General features: G+C 45.2%; 1 protein-coding gene across 10 annotated transcripts in view; it reads left to right on the forward strand.

Annotated features, from left to right (window-relative positions):
- DAPK1 (death associated protein kinase 1) overlaps nt 1-23,357 on the forward strand; it is a 210,907-nt gene that overhangs the window by 84,654 nt on the left and 102,896 nt on the right. For all 10 annotated transcript variants that reach the window (XM_077965000.1, XM_028834216.2, XM_028834213.2 and 7 more), the window contains 1 exon segment: nt 21,499-21,720. In XM_077965000.1, coding sequence (XP_077821126.1) covers nt 21,499-21,720 — 222 coding nt within the window.

Consider the following 23,357-nt stretch of genomic DNA (forward strand, 5'->3'; position numbering starts at 1 on the left):
TTTCCCCTTCATCTCCCCACTGTCATAACCTGCACCCCACCTTGGAGTTCCTTGACCTCCTCGTTTCCAGCCACCTTCTCCTCCACCGCACTGCTGCCACTGGAAGCTCCACCCGAACCTCCATTTCCGGGCAGCCATACTCACAGTACCTCCTTCCCACGGACTAGCCCACCCTTTCCATCATGATAGCTCTTCAGCCTCGTTGGAACCTTCCAGCCTACCATGTTTTCTCTATCATTGCTCTTCTTTCTTCAGTCCATGGGGATGGAGGTGGAGGTGAGGGTAACTATGAAATAATTAAGATCATGCAGAAAATCCGTCTACCAAGGAGGACCACACTTTTAAAATCAGCTGAATCATGATCTCTATTTTTATTTAATATTGGGGCTGGATATATTTTTGTAGCCATATTATTAGTATGCTGCATACAAATCTTTTTAAAATTATTTTTTAAATAGATAAAATTGCATGCATTTACTGTATTCAACATGATGTTTTGAAGTATGTATACATTGTGGAATGACTAAATTTAACTAATTAACATGTGCATTACCTCATGTGGTTATTTTTGTGGTGAGAACACTTTACATTCATTCTCTTAGCATTTTTCCAGAATACATTATTAACTATAGTCACCATGTTGTAAAATAGCTCTCTTGAACTCATTTCTCTTACCAGTTTTTCTGGCTGAGTAGTATTTCACTGTGTGTATATACCACGTTTTCTTTATTCATTCATCCACTGATGGACACGTGGATTGATTCAATATCTTGACTATTGGAAGTAGTGCTGCAATAAACATGGGAGTGCAGACATCTCTTTGACACACTGATTTCATTTGCTTTGGATATATACTTACTCGTAGGATTGTTGGACCATATGGTAGTTCTATTTTTAATTTTTTGTGGAACCTCCAGATTGTTTTCCACAGTGGCTGTGCTAATTTGCACTCTCTCCAACAGTGTACAAGCGTTCTCTTTTCTCCACATCCTCACCAACACTTGTCTGTTGTCTATTTGATAGTAGCCTTTCTAACAAGTGAGAAATGATAGCTCATTGTGGGTGTGTGTTTCTGTTTGTTTGTTTTTGAGATGGAGTTTCACTCTTGTTGCCTAGGCTGGAGTGCAGTGGTGTGATCTCAGCTCACTGCAGTCTCCACCTCCCGGGTTCAAGTGATTCTCCTGCCTCAGCCTCCCGAGTGGCTAGAACTACAGTTGTCCACCACCACGCCTGGCTAATGTTTGTATTTTTAGTGGAGATGGGGTTTCACCATGTTGGCTAGGCTGGCCTCGAACTCCTGACCTCAGGTGATCCACCCGCCTCGGCCTCTCAAAGTTCTGGGATTACAAGCGTGAGCCACTGCGTCCAGCCGTATATCCTCTTTTGGGAGACGTCTGTTAAGTGCATTGCCCTTTTTTTTTTTTGAGACGGAGTCTCGCTCTGTCGCTGGGGCTGGAGTGCAGTGGCCGGATCTCAGCTCACTGCAAGCTCCGCCTCCCGGGTTTACGCCATTCTCCTGCCTCAGCCTCCCGAGTAGCTGGGACTACAGGCGCCAGCCACCTCGCCCGGCTAGCTTTTTGTATTTTTTAGTAGAGACGGGGTTTCACCATGTTAGCCAGGATGGTCTCGAACTCCTGACCTCGTGATCCGCCCGTCTCGGCCTCCCAAAGTGCTGGGATTACAGGCTTGAGCCACCGCGCCCGGCGCACTGCCCATTTTAAAATCAGGTTATTTGTTTTCTTGCTATGGAGTTGAGTACCATGTATATGTTTTGACTATTAACTCATTATCAGATGTATAGTTTCAAAATACTTTTTCCCATTTGGTAGGTAATCTATTCACTCTGTGTATTGTTTCCTTTTCTATGCAGAAACTTTTTCGTTTGATGTCATTCCATTTGTCTATTTTTGCTCTTGTTGCCTGTGCTTTTGGGGTCATATCCAAAAGGCATTTCCCAGACCATGGAAATCTTGATGTTTACCCTTTCGGAACCATAAGCTCATCTCAGGAACGAGTGGTTATACTAACAGGAATTCACTAAACAAAGCTGAATGGAGACTTGTAAATGCCTTCAAGTACACAAATGCTTATTGTAGCTTGTAGGCTCCTGTACTCCAAACAGCAGAATATATTTAAAAAGAAAACTATCTTAGTGCACATAGATTACGAGCTGGAAATGTATTCACATCATTTTAAGAAAATTATCCAGAATACACAGTCTGGGTCTCTAAGCTAATTTTGGTCTCTGTTATTCTTCTAATAAGGTGAACAGTCATAGCTTTTATCTTCCAATGATTCATGTGCTGACTTAGCTGCGGTTCATCTCAGTGACTTCACAACTATCTCTTCTGCTTCCCTTCTATAAATAATTAAGCCATGTCCTAGTTTTATATTATAGCTATACAATTAGCCTAAAGCTGTGCCGTTTGACATGACAGCCACAGGCCACTTGTGGCCATCGAGCACTTGAAGTGGGGTTGGTTTGAACAAGATGTGCTGTGCGTTTGTAAAGCACACACTGGGGTCCAAGCACTCAGAAAAGGGCAAAATCCATCATAATCATTTTCGTTATTAACTGCATGCTTAAATTATAACATTTCAATCTATTGGGATAAACACAATATTACAGTTAATTTTGCCTGTTTCTTTTTACTTTTATTAGTGTGACTGCTAGAAAGTTTCAAATGATACCTAGGTGTGGTGGCTCGCATCTGTAATCCCAGCACATTAGGAGGCCGAGGCGAGCGGATCGCTTGAGCCCAGAAGCGTGAGGCCAGCCTGTGCAATATGGTGAAACCCCACCTCTACAAAAAATACAAAAATTAGCCAGATGTGGTGGTGTGTACCTGTAATCCCAGCTACTTGGGAGGCTGAGGTGGGAGGATGACTTGAGCCTGGGGGATCCAGGCTATAGTGAGCTGAGGTGGCGCCCCACTGCACTCCAGCCTGGGCAACAGAGTGAGGCCCTGTCTCCAAGGACAAAAGAGAAAATTTCAGATTACACATGCGGTTTGCATTTGTGGCTTGTATTATATTTCTGATGGACTACTCTGTCTTAAAGTAAGTCATTGTTTTAATTTATAAATGATTATTGCTTAAAATTTAAATGTATGTGTATGCATACAGTTATCCTTTGCGTATAGTTATAGATATGTATATACTTATGTAGTTATGTAATTTGAAGATTACATAACTATAACCTACTTCCTGTGATAAAACACTATTGGACAAGTCATCTAAACAAGTAATTGACACTAGTGCTTAAATAGATTAATGTATATCAAGTCAACCTTAAGATAATCCGACTATAAGTTTTCATAGATTTTATTATGTCAAGTTTTATTCTTTTTGCCTATGTCTGAGGGAGGTTAGAATTTTGGAACCAGTGCAAAGTTCATTTTCATGTGTTTTATTCTGAGTCACTAACATTAACTCTTCTGAACCTGTGACAGCCAGCATTTGGAAAGTTAACTTGAGTGTCCTAAAAGTCACCTTCTTCAGTTTATTTACCTTATTTATCTTATTATCATAATCTAAGTAGCTAGTAGAGAAAAACCTCTAAGTAACATTCTCCTTAGTGGTTGAGCCAATAAATCAAACATTAACAAGAGAAACTTGGAATTCCAAGGACCAAGGCTGAATAAATCAATTTCACCCACCTGTCCAGTGAGCATTTGCTGAGAGGAGGAGGAGATGTATAGCAGTGTCCTGTGTTTTAGCAAGATCAGACTCCCTCTTCTCCCTCACCTGAAGCTGAGATTCAGAAGTAGGGGATGTGTTCTAATCACTGTACAGTTTGCCTACTTCATCAAAGTTGGGCAGATGGGGCTGATCTGGAAGCTGGCAGGCAGCTTCCCTGGCAGGACGCTCTCCACCATGTTCTCTGCCTTCATATAAGGCAGCCAGCAGCATTTTACATCGACGTTAATAATAATGGAAGAAAAAGTAGATCATTCTCTATTCCCTTAGGTTATTTACATTTTACTTTGACCTTTGTTTTCTAACACTGGGCGTTTCTCAGGAGCGTGCTCACCGTGTGTTTCTTATTCAGAATAAGTACCGGTCTTGCATGATCAGAGCCTCAAAATCAGCATGAGAAATCTGAGGCTTCTTTGAATTCATGCAAGCTTGAATTAGAAATAGCCTCAAACAGCTTCGGTTAGAGTCTTTCTGCTGTGGCTCTTCAAGAGATGGAGCAATAACTTATTATTATCCCAGGGTGAGGTTACCCACAAAATTTGACCATCCACTTCTAAGGCCAGAAAGACATCAGAATAATGTTACTCAAGGGCCCAAGACATGGGAATTGGTCGTTTTTGTTCCTGTGCTTTCCTTCGCTGTCAATACGTCAGTATTTCACAAGTGTAATCAGTTTTAAATGAAAGGGTGACAACCACTGCCACATGCTGAGGTGTCCTTAAGCCAGCAGCCTTCACGAGATCCATTCAGCAGCGCTGGCTCAAGATGGCTTCTTCAGAAAACGATAGAGGAGAGCTGGTTTGGCTTTTTGCCTTCTCTTATTTTCTCGAATAGGACAACATATGAGCTTTGGCACATGCCTAAAAGATGCAGATGGTTTTAAGCAACTATATACAATAATGGTGATCATATTATTACATATCAAGCACTGTCGAAGGAGCTTTGCATGTATAACTCATTTGATCTATACAACAGCCCCTTAAGGAAGATATGGTTAAAACGTTCTTAATCAGCGAGGTACCTGAGTCACAGAGAGGTTGAGGAACTTGCCCAAGACCACACAGCTAGTAAATGGCAAAGCCAGGATATAAAAGCAAGCCCTCTGCCTCCAAAATGCGTAAGTCATAATGCCATGCAGGAGATTGAAATAATTTTGTCTGTCTGGATATTTTTGCTAAGTTTTAGTTTTCAAAGACTTGAATTGGTGGTTTCTGAATCCTGTTGAAAAAGGATCTTTTCCTTCCTTTCCATCCCTATTAGAAACCGACCTAAACCTATTAGGGTTCCTTGGATAGAGACAGAGCGGTTCTATTCCCAGCCGTGATGTCTCTTAAACCCTTCCAAATATTAACATTGTATTTGTGTGGTAGCAGGCAGTATCTAAAACATAATCATACCTTTCTATCTCTGTTGAGTGCTACAGCTGCCCTATAGGCTAAGCATTATTCAACTCAGTTTTGCTTTGTTTTGTTTTATTTCCCAATCGACCATGCTGAGACTCAGCAAAGGTTGTGAGGATCAGCGTTCACAGATGGTAAATGGCAGAGGAGGGCAACATCTAGCATTGTTTCTCCCAACTGTGCCTTTCCTCTCGGATTGTAGATACTCTCTGTCACTCGGAAGGCACAGATGCACAAAATACATTTCCAAATAGAGACTAGAGAAGTTGATGGAAATATGGATTTATTTTAACTTTCAGTCTGGAAACATCATGATCACAGAGATTCAGAAAATGCATGAAAAAGAAAGTCTGTTACAGGATTTGTACTTTACTCCATGCTATGTATGGTTTTAATTAAATGAGGAGTGCACGAAATGAAAACCTCCATGAGAACCATCCAGATTCGTGCAGAGCATTTTTTTTTTTTTCTTTTTCTTAAAGACTAAGTTTCGCTCTGGTTGCCCAGGCTGGAGTGCAGTGGCGCGATCTCAGCTCACTGTGACCTCCACCTCCTGGGTTCAAGCGATTCTCCTGCCTCAGCCTTCCAAGTAGCTGGGATTACAGGAATGTACCACCAAGCTCGGCTAATTTTTTTTTTTTTTTTTGGTATTTTTAGTAGAGACAGGGTTTCTCCATGTTGGTCAGGCTGGTCCGGAACTCCGGACCTCAGGTGATCCGCCCACCTTGGCCTCCCAAAGTGCTGTGATTACAGGTGTGAGCCACCGCGCCTGGCCAGTGCAGAGCATCTTAAGGTTGGAAGGAATCTTGGAGACCATAGTCCAGCCTCCCACTTGATTCTGAAATACCTTTGTGAGTTCCTGGCAGATGGTATAATTTCCTCTACCACCTTTCCGATATGGACGGTTCCCATGCCCAGAAGCAAAACCTTCTTTGTTGTGCTTGTCCTCCCTTGACTGCCATGTATACGACAGCATCTTTCCCACTAAGTGAAGGGCCCAGACTCCAGCACAGGAGCACAGCACCTCTTAAACTCAACAGGGGCTGCGTTCACACCATTAGCAGGGGAATTACACCACCCTTGTGTCATTCGTGGTCAGCTGGCATTTATATGAACTGCTATTGTGCTAGGTCCCCCCAATCCTGTACTTGTGAGGTTCATTTCTTTGAACCCCAATACAGAAATTCCTGTTTATTCCTTTTGCAAATTTGATTATTCAGCTTCTTGGGAGAATTTAGATTCCCAGTTCTGTCAGTGAGTATATTAGTATACTGAATGACTCTCTTAGCCATTCAAAAATGTGATGAATATGCTTCCATATGACATATTGAATGAAGTATCCGGGCCAAGATGTCGTGATAAATACCTTGTTGAGGACAGCGTAAATACAGGAGCCTGCAGTCCACTCACCAAAATCTACCATATGGTGATTCATATTTCATCTACCAAAATATCATGAAAAATGATGTCACAGGCCTTGGTGACATCAAAACACTTTTAAAATCTATATCCGTTTCCATTCTACTTGTCTTACAACCCAATTGCGGGCAAGGGCAAAGTTCTTGCTACTCATTGACCATTTGCTAAGTATTTCTAATTCATCAGATCAAAAGTTGATTCTTGATGTTTTCTAGGAATTCATAAGCTACTTGATCTTGGCTCCACTTTGGTTCCCTTTGAATATCAATATGGCTTCACGCATTAGTATTTGCCCATGATTGCCAGCAGTGATCTGAGATTGCTTTTGCCACACTGCGACTTAACTTACTCAGACCTGGAGACTGAAATTTTTAAAAAATACCTAACAGGCAATCTTCTTCCACCTTAACAGTGTTTTCCTGATGTTTTCCCAAGTGCAGATCATTGGCCTCAAAAGAAAAAAAAAAAAAGGAAGCTAAAAGAGTTGCCTACTTTTGTTTCCTATATGCCTATTCCACCATCAGCTATGACCATCCGTTTTAACCCTTTTCCGTCCATCTTCTTTCTCAGAACTGAACTTAAGTTTTGGAGTTTTTTTCTTTTCCAATTTTCAGTTCTCTGAGGTTTCCTGAATAATTTGTGCTACTTAAAAAAAATTTTTTTTTTTTTTGAGACAGGTCTCACTCTGTCACCCAGGCTGGAATACAGTGGCATGATTGTGGCTCACTGTAGCCTCTAGCATTCGGGCTCAAGCCATCCTCTCACCTCAGCCTCCCAAGTAGCTAAGAATACAGACGTGTACCGCAATTTTTGTAGAGATGGGGTCTCATTATGTTGCCAGGGCTTGTCTTGAACTCCCAGGCTCAAGGAATTCTCCCACCTCAGCCTCCCAAAGGGATTACAAGTGTGAGCCACTGCACCCCGCCTATTTGTGCCATTCTGTTGTATTCATACAAGATCTTGAGTCCTACTTTCCAATTTCCCAGTTTTTAGAAATCTGACCTCTTGGAGTTAACAAACTACATTATCCTTTCAAGGGCCAATTACAAATTACTTAATGACTATGAAAAATTCTTATTTACAAAATATTTCGGTTGTGTTCCAATTAGGGAATCTACCCAGTTACCTGAAGTTATGGCTGAAGACAACTGCTTAGTCAAAGCAGTTAGCCTCTAGGAGACCAGGAGAATTGCCGTGACGTTTGTCAACGGCCCATGTGAGGGCTTTGCTTTTCAGATGAATGTACAGGATCTGAAATACACTGATTGACCCTTAGGCTTCTAAAAGCATGTAGGCAGCTCCCACAGGGCCAGTTATATACTAAGCCCAGGGCCAGGGCTTAGTAAAATAATCGGAGCCCAGTAAATGAGAAAAGTAAACACATGTGGACTGCCCTGGGCCAGGATGTTCTTAAAGCAAGTGATGGACATCTTGCATAATGTTTTTCAGTGCTGGAGCAATTGTTTTTCCATGTTCAGAAAGTCAGTGGAAACAATGTAAACAGATAGGTAGTCAGCATATAAATTTAGGACCCCATAAAGTATGGAGTCAACGTGTATTAATACTAAACTTTTCTCCAATATATTATGTTAGGCTCTGGGGAATTCAAAAGTGGTATTAATTTTTCAGAACGAATCCTATATACAAGGGTGGTTAAATTTTTTTTAAAAGCTAGTGCACTGGTAGGTCACTATGAAGGAAATTAAAATTTAAACTCAACAAACCAGTTCTTCTAGTATTCATGTTACTTGTTTGCGGTTCTCATTGTAGTGACTAGCGATGTATCTCATGTCTAACAAATGATGAAGTAGCTGGAAAAATGAGTTCTATTATTGTGCGTTCACGCACCCATTAAGTGGAAAGTAAGCTCCAGATTTTGATTTATTAAGATTGTACAGCTTTGTAGCCAGCCTCTTCTGCTCAGAGCTTGCCTCCACCATGAAAGCCGCCTCTTCACCTGGAAGTCCAGTTGCTTTCCTTTCTGGAGGCATTGCAGAGCCCTGTGGAAGTCAGTACCCTGGAGGAGAAAGTCTGAACAGGGGGCCTGTGGTGATACACGTGTAACTAGAGGCATCCCTGCTTCCCTGGTAGACCGTCCTCCACTCCAGGGCCATTGCCACCATTTCCTTTAGGCCTCATTATGCTGAGCATGGTGGATTCTTTAAACAGGCCAGGCTGTCTGGCCTCAGTGTTTCCATATCACTGCAGACAAGCACAGCCTCTTGATCCAAGCGACAAGACCATGTTGACCCCCAGCTGTGCAGGGCCCACGGCCACCCATGTTGGGGAGGGGTATAGAGCTCCTTACCGCCGGCCCACTGCAGACGATAAGGAGGAAACCCAGCGAGAGGAAGGGCTTCCCACCCAACCCCAGCATGGGCTGTAGGAGAGGTAATTCCCCCTTCTCGCCCACCAGTGGACTTCCCATTTCACCCATTTCCTGGCCAGGGGATTACGTTTCCATCCACAAAGCTTCTAAAACCCCGCAATGATGATGATGACTTCATGTCCCATAGAAGTCATATTCCACACTCTTTTGGAAGCAGCGCTCCATGGACAGGTCGTCGGGTTTACAATCCCTGCTTCAGGAGATACCACCTCCAAACCTCATTCACACAAATTGTATTTTATTTTGTTTAGTGTTTGACCTGAGACTTAATTAGTGACACGTTCTCTTCAAAAGTGGCACTTCCAAGAGTTAAGGCCATCAGTCTCTTCACTCTCCTGGCCGTGGTGGATACAGTCTTGCCCTGGCTCTCACAGTAAGCCGCGTGCTTGCTCGGATCGGGCCGTGGGGGTGAGGTCAGCCTCGTGGCTGGTTTCCAGGGAGTTCTGCTTCCATTGAGAGAATACTCAGGCTTCCCGGGAGCTCCGGTTTCTCTTTAACTTATCATCTTTCAGTTTTATCTGAGTGGCTGTCACTTCAGGTAACTCCAGCAGTGCCTTTCCCTGCCAGCCTCTTCTTGCCTGCCCTGAAGTGACCCTGTGGTCCCCTCCCCATTTTCTCCTCCCCCTAGACTTCCTCCACGAGGTGAGTCCCCACTTGGTTCAGAGCCAAGGTGACAGATCTGTAGACATCCTGGGAAATGGCTTGGCCTAGAGCACTGTGAAAAGGATTCTTCTTTGCCGGGCTGACAACCAGACACCCACTCACTGCCTCCCTGAGACCTGGGCCTGTGACTGTTGCAATCCCAGCCACGAAAGACCCCAAAGAAGCTTGGCTACCCTCAGTTGTATTCAGTCTCCAGAGCAGGACAGACCTGTGAATGGCGTCTCCCAAGTACGTTGGCCACCCAACTGCACTAAATGTCACGTAGTGCCAGGCATATTTGAATTTCTGCCAAGACACTGAGGCCACTTCAGAGCAGACTTCCCGGTATAAGGTGGAGCTAATTCTTCCAATGACAGCATGACAGAGGGTTCCAAACCTACCCTTTAAAAACATGCAGACGAATAGTATCTTAACTTAAATCAAGAGGAGAAACTATGAAAATATTTAGACATCTTTCTTTGTTCACTTCCTCTCATGCTCCAGAACTGAGCAGGGTGAATATTGGAGGGGAGGATCTCACAATTCGTATTTCAGTCTGGGCAGTTTTGTAGAGTATTTGCATGGTAATGACCTATGTCATCAGACTACCAAGCTCTGTCCTTTCTCTTTCCCTTTAGCTAGTTCTTACCCGTCTCGAATCTTAGCACCCTGAATACATCTGACTTTCTTCCTGTTCTTTTGGCCACAGAATAAGGAACTTAGCTTAACTTTTTATTTGTCTTCTCTTTCCCCATGACATTATATGAACCTTCTGCCTTCTTTTTCAATTTTTTTTTCAGCCAAGAGCAGCTTGCCAAGTTGAGAACAAATCATTCCTTATGGTCCAGTTAACTTTGACTCACTGGCTGAAAGGGGATTACATGACAAAGTCAAGATGATCAAATGATGGGATTGGCCCAAGGCAATAGCATGGTGAAGTCAAAGTGATCAAACAAGGAGCGGACCCTTCTGAGTCTCAACCAGAATCATTGGAGAGCCAGGGGGCTCAGCTAGGGTCTTGGGGCAGGAAGCTCTGATCTCCAGTCATCCAATGTGGTCAGCATTCATTGAAATGGAACATCCAATCCTGGCATAACAGTAATCTGTAGCTACCCTTTCTGTATAAGGGCGTTTTAGTTTCCTTAAAACTGGACTCAAAGTTCAGCTATGATTCCGATGTAGGGTTTAGTATATTTGGAGAAAATGTATGCAGTGTTGTTGTTTATTTTATTTGTCTGATCCACCAGAGGCCCTGTTTAGATTGTATCAAATTATGCTTTCCCAACACTTATTCCTTCCTTTCCCTTGTGGCTTTACAGACAAAAACAAACAGCAAGCAGCACGCAGGTGTTCTGTGTTAGGTCCTAGGGATGGTGCTGAGAAAAGTGGGTGTAGTTCACATATCCTTTAGCTGGAGCCAGGGCCCCTGCTCACTCTGCACACCGCCCACTGGGCAGTTGAAAGTCTGTTGCACTGACATGTCTTGTTAGTAAATTCCTGACGTCGTGGACCATATGGGAAGCAGGTAGGATTCACTAGGGCAGTGAGTCCCAAAAAGTGAAGGAACTGGGCCTAGAGGAAGGCAGTGGTACATCTCTAGGCTCAGGACTCTGCTCTAAGGAGTCTGCCAGGCTCTGGGCTCCTTCCTGTCACCACCATGCTCTTCCTCGGAGGTAGCTGTCATGGCCAGTATTTACTGTGCTGTCCATACCCAGTCCATCTGCTCTCAGTTGCCACCCAAACTACCCAGCCCCACTGCCTGCCTGAAATAAAAGAAAAACTCCAAATCCTTTGCCAGTTTCAAGTGGTGAAGAGGGCTGAATCCATCATAGATTTGCCTGTGGCTTCTAAGCAGCCCTTTCACCAGTAGCCAGAAGGAGGCAGAGGAAACACCAGGCCTGAGGAGGTGGGTGGCCTCCTCTCCCAGGCCTGACTCAGTTGGTCCCCACTCTTCTAATGGGTCAGTCCCAGGAAGGTCTGAATCCACCTGGGCACCTCCCACCTCCAGCTCTGTGCTTGGCTCTTCCAGCCCATGAAGGAGCAGGCACTGTGATTGGCATCCTGCCTTAGGGAATAATCTGAAAGTGTTGAAAATGCAAAGGAAACAGTGAACGCAGAGTCCACTTCCAGGCACCTTCCCGTTTACCTGGGAGGGAGGACCAAAGCACACCTTCCCAAGAAAACTGGACTTCAAATGCTTCGTAACCAAAAATGCGTAAGGAAGGAAAAAAGTTTCGTGGTTAACATCAACCCCAAACCATGTGAAATGCCGAATGCTGTTGCCCCTCGTGGAAAGGGCCGTGTTGACTGAGTCCTGCATGTAGCACCCTGTTGTGACTTTGTTTACCTACCTTTGCTTCAACTTGCTTGGCCTTGACACCGTTTCTCCAAGCAGCATCTCTTTATATGAGTTCCAAAGACCCACTTTGGGAAATACTCTTCTAGATGGATCTTGGACCTTCCTCCTGCAAAGAGGTATCATAGGGACAAGGGGGAGTGAACGAAGGCACCCCCTACTATCTTTCTAATCTCCCCTCCGTTTAATCCTCAACTGCTCTGATTTGCAAATTTCTTAATGATAAAGAGGTATCTTGAGCTACCTGACACTCAGCATATTTGGTTTCTGTGTTCCGACTTGCAATACCAAACCAGTGCGTGGAGCCCGACCCACGCTGGCCCTGGTTCCTCGGTTATGCCACCTTCTTCTCTGCAGTCTTCCAGGGGACTTTGTCCTTGGGAGGATGCTTTCGCCAAGGGACCCACCTCTCCTCTGCTCTCCTTGGCCCATTGTGCTGTTCGCCCTTCTCTTTCTGCATCTCATTCCTACCTCTGCGTGTTGTTCTGGTTCCCAGGGTGACGGACTGCTGCTTATCCCCTCGGTAAACTCCACTTTTCTCTGTTGGTGCCGTGGCAACCTGAGCCAGTTGCTCTACAAATCACAGCCTATTTAACCGAGCCCTTGTATTAGTTTAAAATAGTTTTTGGAGGGTTGTACTTTTTTTCATGATAATAATTTTTTTTTAAATCACCTGCTTTGCTTTTTTTCGATGAAAAGTATTGCTTTCCTCTGTCTCGTAGCTTCTCAAAGGGCAGAAAGAGAACAACTCCAAGTGTGGCCTACATTCCAAGGGAATTGTCTACCACTTGGTGCTGAAGTACTGAGTTCCCATACAGGGTTTGCCTTCGTCCTGTGCTGAAATCCGTGAACCTGTTGGGGTTAAGATCAAAGAAGGGGTTCCCGCTGAAGCTGCTTCCTGAAGAGTGTTTCCTCTTCACACGCGTTCTGCTAAAGGTGAAGTCAGTATAGGTACGCGCTGGGCATTCAGACTAGGCAGGAGGAAGATTAGGGAGCCGTATTTACTGGATCGTGTGTAGCATGTGGGATTTGTGTGTTTCCCAGGGTGGAGATCTGCTTCACTGCAGAGACCGGGGAAGGTAAAGTTGGAGGCCAGCAACAAGCCCTGCCCAGCCAGAGCACTGAAGGCATCTCAGTGAGGGTCTTTGGGTTTTGTTGTTTGTGTTGAGGTCCTTCCTAAATGATGCAGAATTTTCCTTGAAAGGTGGGAAATTGTTGCCATGATGAGAAGCAGAGAAGTTGAAAAGTGAGTTCATGCGTGCTGATGGGATGAGAGGGCCCGTTTTTCTGAGCCTGGGACGGGGCCTGCGTTCAGGGTGGCCTGGACAGCCTCACTCCCTTCCCGTGCTCTCCTGTGAGGCTGCTTGTGACCTAGTCACCTTCTGTGTCAAGTCCTTCCTCTGCATGACCTCTGGGGTGATCTGTTAAACCCACCATCCCAGATTCTTGAGTGCTGTTCTGCCGACCCACTGCTGCGTAACAACCCACTCCAAAACGTGGTAGCTGAAAATAACAGTTTATGATGATCTCTTAACTCTCATGCTTCTGTGGGCTGCCCGGACCCAGCTTAGAGGGTTTTGCCTGGGTCTCTCAGGTGGTCACATTGAGAGGTTGGCTAGACCTATAGCCATCTGAAGACTTGATGGCCCAGATGTCCATGACAGCTCACGCACGTGCCTCGCCTCTCACAGCTGCTGTCAGCTCAGCTGGAGCTGCGGGCGGAAGCGTCTGCACACGGCCTCTCCATACAGCCCGGGCTTCTCCCAGCATGCTGGTTGGCTTCCAAGAGGAAGCTCCTAAGAACTCAGGCAGAAGTTCCAGGATCACTTCTGCCACATTCTGTGTGTTAGGCAAGTCACTGGTGCCTGCTCAGATTCAAGGGTGAGAGACTGGAGGGTCACACTCAAGAGAGCTTGTGGGATAGAAAGACGGCTGAGTCCGTCTTTGGAAGATGCTGTCTACTTCCCATCACCTACCTCCAGCTGAAAGCCTCAGCATCTAAGCAAAGCTGCAGGGGCCTTTGAGGACCAAAGGGGGCAAACCAAATACGTCTCCATCCGAAATGAAAATAGCTTTGTTGAGTTCCAACGGGAGAATAAAATGTAGAGACTTAACATTTAGATTTCAAACTTGTTGCACAGAAAAATGTCAAGGGGAAGTTTGGTGCTGCTTTTCAGCTCCTGAAATCCTGTCTTCTTGGCTTCTCTGAGAAGTTCACGAAGCTTAGACAACTTGGTAATTTTCATCCTTTCCGCGTGCTTGATGTGTTTAGAGACAGCAGTGTGCGCTCACATGCATGGCCACATTTCATGTTGTCATCATCCTTGCACAGATGGGAAACTGAGGCTCGGAGAGGCCTCCTGCTTTCTCAAGTTATTGGCGGAGCTGGGGCTGACGTCGCTTCATCTGCACAGGGCCCTGTTTGTGTGTCTGGCCCGACACCTCCCTGCCACTCCTCTCTTCCTCTAGAAATATGAAGTAGGCTCTTTCATGCCCTCCTGCCTCTGTCACGCTGTTCCTCCTCTAGGAAACCCTGTCCCTACACACACACCTTCCTCCACTCCTGACTCACGCTCAGCCTTCAGGCACAGCCTAGGAGGCCAGCTTGGGCAGGGGTCTCCTAACTGCACCCTCTCTGCAACAGCAAGAGTCCTCCCCTTTTTTCCTCTTCCCACAGCGAAGTATTTCATGCTTGTCTCTCCCCTAGTCTGGACCCTCAGGGTCTTGTCTCCTGCTGTAAATGTGAATTATTATCAGATGTTAACTCATCCTCGAGAAATCGTTTCTGTTCCTCACCCCTTACCTACAACCTGTAATTCTAATATTCTGGCAGACTTCAAGCTGCCCTGCTACTCTGGCAGCAAAAGTCTTCTACAAAAATAGATCACCCATAAACCACCACCGAAGCCAAGCCAGGGATTTGATACGAGTTCAAAAGTAGAAATTATTTTGTGTTAATGAGAAACCATATTGCAAAGACTTGGGAAGAGCGGAAAGATGGAACGTATCAGCTGTTAGATTTAAACCAGATCTGTTTCCAGCGTTAATGTAGGGAATTCATCGTAATACTAGTTACCATAAATAATTTTTAATTGGCATATGTATTGGTTAGATGCATATTTAAAGTAAAAACATGAAAAAGGAGATGCTGTTTTCGTCACTTGTTTTTGGATCTGCACCCACCTGCTCCGGGTGAGAACTTGTTCCGATGGTATGTCTGGATCAGGACCAGCAATGAAAAGGTTAGACCCTGGGTGTGGCACCAGCTCATGCGGCAGACATCAATTGTCATGTCCAGTCAGATTATGCTTTTTCCTTGCATTCTGAATGTTACATCTTCTCTGACATTGTATGTCCACACCTTCGTTCTCCCATGTGAACAGAGCCTCCCACAAATTATAAATAAAGTTGACAGTAAGAACTGACTGGATTAAACAAAAGGTAAACAGGTTTCTTTTTAAGGCACCAGGAACTGTAGAAGACCTACAGAAATAGGAATGCTGCCATCCTTGTGCCTTGACCTTGAGAATCAACTTGGGTTTCTTTCTGATTGTTACTAGAATGCTTCCTGAATGCACAAACATGGTGTACTTTTATTGCATGGCACCTCAGAGCATCTTAAAGATTTTAATTAATTAAAACACCTTGTGAGTCTTCAATTGAGAAGAGAAGGCAACATGACCCAAACAGATTTAACCACAAACCCCTGCCCTTTGCTGTCCCCTCACAAAGCACTTTCCTAGAGTGATGCTGGAGTCTGTCTGTAACTTCACAGTGAGATGACTTGTATGACAAGCATAAAGTGTACAAGGTCCACACAGCGGTGGGGCTCAGAACCTGGAGCTTTGGAGGCAAATACAATTGAGTTTGAGTTCATTTCTCAGTTATGCAGCTTACTGACTCAGTGATTTGGGACAGTCTTTAAAAAATCTCCCTGAGACCTGATTTTCTCATTGGTCAGAAGAGTTGATGATGTGTATCTCATAGAGTTGTGATTATTAATAAAGTAATACGTGTAAAGAGCCTTGCATGTAATCCTGGTTACAGTTTCTTCAGTGACTGCAGAGGTAGTAGTCAGATTAGATATATTAGTGAGTCAGAGAAATTAGATGTCAGCCTGTTCTTTATGAAGCTTGCTCCTTTTAGCCATGCATTTCCTCTGTTTAATAAAATTGGTGATTACATTTGAATCAAGTTTTTGAATATAAAACTCATTAAAGGAAGAATGTGTCTCATTATCTTTGTATGTATCTGACCATGAGTAGTTAATACATGTTTATTACATTTAGTGGAAAGTTTTTCATATTAAAATTAATTTGACATCTGTATCTAATGCAACAGACTGTTTTGTCAGTTATTAAATGATGGAGAATGTTAGTGCATTTTTTGGGGAAAAAAAAAGGTTGGCGTATAGTTGACTTTCATTATGTGTGAGAGTTGTTCTCTAGAAATTCACTGCAAACACCAAACCATTGCTCCTAGGAGAAACCCAGGGTTACCTTCCTGTGAGTCTCTGGTCAAATCATTTTTGTCATTTTTGCATAACCTTGTTTTATGTGTGTTTCTGTTTAAAGACATCATACACACACACACACACACACACACACACACACACACACACGATTCATTAACATTGAACTCATGGCTTACAGCACATTGCGCATGCCTGAATGAAGCTTATCTAACACACAGTCTCTCCCTGAGCCACATCACAGCTTTGTTGTGCTTAGAAACACTAGACAGCACCACACTACTATACTTGGGGGTCATTGTATACAGTGAAATTACCAATAAAAAATGTGACACTAAACGGACTGCAGAAAGCACACTTGTTTATAGTGTGAGAGCCAAAGCAAGAAGGCAGCTGTTTGACTTCAGCTAGAAACGTGTGCAGCCGCCTCTCCAATTTTCCACAATCCTCTCCAATTTTCCACGATCCGTGCATGTCCACAAGTGACTGTGAAAGTGCCAGAAATATTGACTTGGAGGTTACAAATAAATTTTATGCCTGGTGCAGTGACTCATGCCTGTAATTCCCCCACTTTGGGTGGCTGAGGTGGGAGGACTGCTTTGAGCCCGAGAGTTCGAGACCAGCCTAGGCAACAGAGCAAGACTCCATCTCTGCAGGAAAAAAAACAAAACACAAAACAAAACAAAACAAAAAAACAAAAAAAAAGAAAATTAGCTGGGTGTGGTGATATGCTCCTGTAGTTCCAGCTGCTCGGGAGGCCAAGGTGGGAGGATTGCTCGAGCTTGGGAGGTCGAGGATGCAGTGAGCTGTGATTGCACCACCACACTCCAGCCTGCACAACAGATCGAGACCCTGTCTCAAGAAAAGAAAAAAAAAGTTGCTAAGTAGGTGAAAAAGCAAGTACAGAATCCATGAATAATAAGGATCACTTATACTGCTTTATCAAAATTAAATGTCATAGCATACAAAGAATTTCTGTTTTCCAGTAAAGAGCTACTTCCCCCCATCCATTGAACAGCCCTAGCTATAGTAATGGTAATTAATGAATAATGCAGCCAACCGTATCATTGTTGATTACTGACTGGCCTCAGTGCGTGGGTGTGAGGAGGGGGCAGAAGGGACAAGCGCCCCCAGCGTGGTTGCGGCAGTAGTCTTGCTGCTTTGTGTGCTGTGGCTTTGCTCCCTGGTCTGTGTGAACTCACCCTTGAATCTGGATCACTGTATTCCTCTGCGGGCACACGATTTAGGAATCCTTACCAGCAAAGTAGACACACAAGCTGTTTTTTTTTAAGTTGTTGTTGTCTTTGGGGAGGCAGAGGATGGGTGAAGAGGAGCTGTCCCCCAAAGGAGTCCCGATCCAGGGAGGAAAGCGGGTCCAGGCCCAGCTGCCCAGGAAGGAAGGGATCAGAGCAGCAGTTCACCAACAGTCCAACTCGAATTAGACCCACAAAGCAAATGACTGGTTAGGGAAGAGTTGCTCCTCCAGGAGTCTGTCCTCACAGTTTGCCGACTGCCTGAGGAGACTGCGCTATGGAAATGCCTGACAGGCTTACTCAGCACACACAAAGGCCCCCAAAGGCCCCCAGGTGGGCCTGGCTGCTGGCACTTCGGCTCAGCTTGTGACTCTGAGCTCCCAAGGTCAGGGCCAGCCTGCCTGAGCAGTTATAAGTGACAACACACCCACTGAGTGGGGACAGGCAGCAAAAGGAGGAAGGGAGTGAGGATTTAGCAATAGTTGTCCACGTTGTTATCACAGTACAGCCCTGTTGTGGGCTCTTTTTTTTTTTTTTTTTTGTACTATGAGGGCTCTTTTCTCTCTGGCGGTCATGAGAGGTAGGTACTTGGGGGGTAATACTGCATCACTGCGAGACGGAGGCAATAGTGTGCTGATGAAAATAACTCCAGTTGTCACAGATTAATAACAGCTAAAAGTTACTGAAGACTCCCCATGGTCAGGGGCTGTTATAAACACTTCATGCGTATTGGCTCATTTCATCCTTTTCCCTCTAAGCAGGCACTTATTATGCCCACTCTACAGATAAGAAAACTGAGGCCTAGAGTGGCTAAGTCCTAAATAAACCCTGGGTTACACTGCTGGCTCCTAGCCACTACACAATTCTGTTGAACTGTTATGCAGAACCCTTGGTCTACCTCCTCGGGCTCGCAGGGTTAGAGATTCAGGCATCGGCCGCGGCATATGTGCATTGTGCATGGACTGTGTGAAGTAGGTCTGCACCCAGGGCCTCAGGAGATGCGAAGATGAGCCTGGCAGCCCTTTGTCCTCCAGGCGTCGGCAGTCTGGGAGGGTGGGAAAGGCAAGAATGGGCAGAAAACAGCAGGTTCCCCTGAGGGGTATGGGGGGCTCTTTGGACTCAGGGATATGGCAGATTGGAGGAAAGGGAATAGATTGTTAGGGGTATCAGGGAAGAATAGGAAATGGTATCTTAAAAGAGGTGACATTGCAATAGGTCTAGAACAAGTTTCTCAAGCTCATTCTAGACCCTCATTTTACTCTTTGCAGTCAGAGTTAGCCAGTACCCCAGCATCCACATAGAGCCTTCCTACCCACCAGCCCGTATCCCCTCCTCACCAGCCAGCACTTTTTGTGTGGGGACCCTGCAGTGTGAGTGAGGGATCCATTGTCAGGTGAGAGAGTAAATTCCCCAGGTTTCGCTATAAACTAAGGCGCCACAGTTCACCTGGGCATGAGCGCACATGACATTCAGCACCTGCCTTCATCCTGCCATCAGGGCTAACCTGACTTTACTTACCATCTTCCCATAAATAAAATGGAGAAACTTCCAATATAGAACATTTGGAGGTGAAAACACATGTGGAAGAGTCTTTGTATCCAGGCTTGCACTGAAATTCTTTGTGACTCTCCTGTCAGGAGGATTTTCCTTTTTCTTCCCCCTCTCCCCCACCCGAGACGGAGTCTTGCTCTGTCACCCAAGCTGGAGTGCAGTGGCACGATCTCAGCTCACTGCAAGCTCCACCTCCCAGGTTTAAGCAATTCTCCTGCCTCAGCCTCCTGAGTAGCTGGTCTCGAACTCCTGACCTTGTGATCCACCCACCTCGGCCTCCCAAAGTGGTTTTTTTCCTCTCTCTGTCTCTCTGTTTCTCTCTCTCTCTCTTGACTTTTTGGTTTTGAATTTTAAAGCACCATGATTGAAACTACTGAGTCTGCCTTGAGTTGTAACTCTGAGACAAGTTGCTATGGCCATGTGTGAGATATGAATGGGCCCAGCCTCTGAACTGTCAGCTGCTTGTTGGTTGGCTGGGCTGGGCTAGGTCTCCTTATCCTGGGTCCTTTTGAATCTGCCTGGTGGGGACACAATAATATCTTTGTAAGGAGGAGCCTGGACTCTAAAGGAAGCAGCTGACTGTGTTTCGAATTCAGACTGTTTCCCCTCTTCTCTCCATATGCCCCATCTCTCCACCCTCCACCCCACAGTAGACAGAAGGTTTTTACTCCTCAGAGAAATTGGATTTTGGTTGTAATAAAGTCATTACATAGACCCCATAACTGTTTAAGGTAGCGAGTTCACAGGCAGTCGGTGCTGGCATTCCAGTGTGATTTATTCTTCAGCTTCTCAGCTATCCTGCTGCAGGGGGAAAGCGGGTGTTAACAGCCTGCCATGCAAAAAAATTGACACGGCTATAAAGATCATCCTTTTCTCTGCGTGTCTTCTTCACTGGCCTCCTACTGCTAAAGTAAATGAGTAATATTTTAAAGTATCCATTCTTTAACATCAAAATATTATCCTTAATTTGCTTTTCTCTCTGGCTTTTGTCTTCATGTGAGGATAAAGCCAGCTAAAAATACCTGTGATAATTCTTTACATAGCAGTACTCCAGCAGGTGCCAAGAAACATACAGATCCTGCGATGGACAGATCAACCCTTCCTTGGGCACTAGGGAAGAAGAAAGGGCACCAGCATGGGTCCAGGAGGGTCTTTGCATTGCGTTCCACTGACTATCAGCGGGTACCTCTCACCATCTCACCCACTTACTGCCTACCCCTTATTATTTTGAGTCAAGTTCTGTTATTACAGTCTTTAATATATGGGAAAGGGAATCTGGTTATTTGCTGTGGCATTTAGGGTGCTTTCCTCTGCAGGAAGTAGAAAACCCATCAAACTGATTTGAGCCATAAAAGGAATTTATTGGCTTATGTCGCAGAAACATCACAGGCAGATGGTTTCAGGCCAGGGCTGATCCAGCGACTCCAAGGTGTCACTGCAGACCTGGTTTCTTCCCTTTTACTGGCTCTGCCTCTGCAGTGGTTGTCTTCAAACTAAGAGTGACTCTCCTCATGGTCCCAAGATTGTTGGCAGCGGCTTTTGGGGGTTCTGTCACACTCAAAAGAGAAAAGAGTCTCAGAAAACCTGTGTCTCTGCATCCTCTAAAGGGTCTTACTTAGGTCACATGCCTGTCATTGTGACCAGGAGAATGGAGTGGACTGATTGGCTCAGCCTAGGTCACATGATCCATATTTACAGTTAGGGGTGGAATCGGCTTCCCCAGAACCACAAAGATCCCTGGGTAGAAATACTTTGAGAAGGGAGGAGAGGGGAGATAATGCCAGAGAGTGACCAACATCCGTCACTTAATTGTGAACAAAATAATAGACCTTTTTCTGTTTGTGTATTTAAATTGGTTAATATTGGTGCTAGAAATATGTTGTTGAAGGCGGGGCTTCTTTTTTTTTTTTTTTTTTTTTTTTTTTACCAATTCCCTGGTCTCAATCCCTTGTTTTCCAGGCTCAGAGACTAGACATGCAGGAAAAGAGCTTGCTGGAAGTGAGGTCAGATCACAGAGCTCCTTGCTGCTGTCCTAGGACCTGAAGTGGGAGGGAAGGAGGAAAGGACAAATGGAAACATGGTCACTCTTCAAATAAAATATACTTTAAGAGTTTATATTCCTTGCAGCATTGTTTATAAAGAAACATGCTTAGTGAAACTGAATGATGATAAGAAACATCCCTACCTAATTTGTTACTTTTCCACAATTTGAACTTTCCTATTCACAGTTCTCTTGTCCCCTCTGCACCATGCCACGTCCTCATTCAAATCCTGTTTTTTTAATGAACGATAAAGAATCCTCCATCTTCTCTTTTCAGTGGACAGTTTGCAGTTGTGAAGAAATGCCGTGAGAAAAGCACTGGCCTCCAGTATGCCGCCAAATTCATCAAGAAAAGGAGGACTAAGTCCAGCCGGCGGGGCGTGAGCCGTGAGGACATCGAGCGGGAGGTCAGCATCCTGAAGGAGATCCAGCACCCCAATGTCATCACCCTGCACGAAGTCTATGAGAACAAGACAGACGTCATTCTGATCTTGGAACTGTGAGTGCTGCCTGGGCCAGGCTGGGCGGGAGAGAGTGTGGTGGGCGGGAGGGAGTGTGGTGGGCGTCAGCCACAGCTTCGTTCCAGCCGGACCACGCCACAGAGAGCCCAAGAGATGGATCAGGAATTGGTTCTCCTGTACAGGGTGTGTGAGAGCCATGCCGCCTGACCTGAAACCCAGCTGCAGGGATCTAGAACAAACTCAAAAGAGCAGCTCCCATCACTGTGGTTTCACCCAGTTTGCAAGAGGGTCTCCCAGTCTTGGGGTTCACCACTTTCTGGGGTTCATCTTTGTCATGAGCACATCTATATTCTGAGTTTCCCGTTAAGCTTCAAACATATGTCCTTCTTCCCTCTCTATTCCTGTCCTCTCTCTTTTTTTCTGCCTTTCTTCCTCTGTTCTATTTATCTCTTCCCCCCATCTCTTCCCCCTCCCTCTATCTTAAACGCATGAACCCCATTTTTAACTGCTGAATCCATCAACACTAATTATATGAATAGGTAAAACTGAGCCAGAATCACTCAAATAGGACTTGTTTTTAAAGCAAGTTGCTGATTTTCTCAGGCAAGCCATGCCCATCAGATGTTATTATGGGAAACTGATTGCGGCGGGTGTGGTGTTTCTCATCTCCCTCTCCCACCCCTCCGGTCCCCAGCTTCCTGCCTGCTGTGCCGAGTGGGACCCCACTCCCTGTGGCTGAGTCCAGCAGCACATGCTGGTGGGAGAGGACAGGAAGCCAGCTTGGGGCGCACATCTGTCTGTCTCTGGGCTTTTGGGATGGAGGCGAGATGTGAGTGCCTTGAGGGAGGAGGGACGGATGGAACCAAAGAAGATTTGAGGACAAACCCATCCTCGGTGGCTCTTAGTGATGACAGACTCCATCCATTGAATGCAGCCTCTTGAATTCAGATTTGCCCTTTTACCCATCCAACAGTCCTCTTCTTTGCGATCCAATGGCCTCCTTCTTTGCAGACACCTCAGGTATAAGAAGAAATTTTTAAGACCACAGGAGAAGGTTGGCAGAATTGCCAGGCCAGCTCCCAGTCACCACCCTGCAGGTACCTCGACTTTGCAGTCCCAGGTGCCTGCAGTCCCCGCAGCATCTTGTCTCACCACTGGGATTTGGGCACATTTCTGTATGAGTCTTAGCCACAAATTTCTTAACCATAAAATGGGGTTAATAATATCTCAGAAGGTTTATGGGGAGATAAATGATATAAGAATTTTTAAATACCTAACACTGTGCTGCCTTGTAGATGAGATTAATATGTTCCCTCCCTCTTTCCTTCCTTCCTTCCTTCCTTCCTTCTTTCCTCCCTCCCTTTTCTCCTTTCCTCCCTTCCTCTCTCCTTCCTTCTTCCCTTCCTCCCCTCTTCCAAATCATCATTTCTCAATCTTGGCACAAGTGACATTTGGGACTGAATCACTCTTCCTTCAGGCTGTCCTAAACATTGTAGAATGTTTAGCAGCATCTCTGGCTTCTACCTACTGGATGCCAGTGGCACTCTTACCCCATGTTGTGACAACTAAAAATATGTCCAGACATTGCCACATGCACCCTGAGGGCAAAATCTCCTGCTTCCCCCTGTGCCCCCACACCCTCGCAACTGAGAACTCTGGCTTTAAAGGAAGAACA

This window comes from Macaca mulatta, chromosome 15 (genome assembly GCF_049350105.2).
Source record: "Macaca mulatta isolate MMU2019108-1 chromosome 15, T2T-MMU8v2.0, whole genome shotgun sequence".
Lineage (NCBI taxonomy): Eukaryota > Metazoa > Chordata > Mammalia > Primates > Cercopithecidae > Macaca > Macaca mulatta.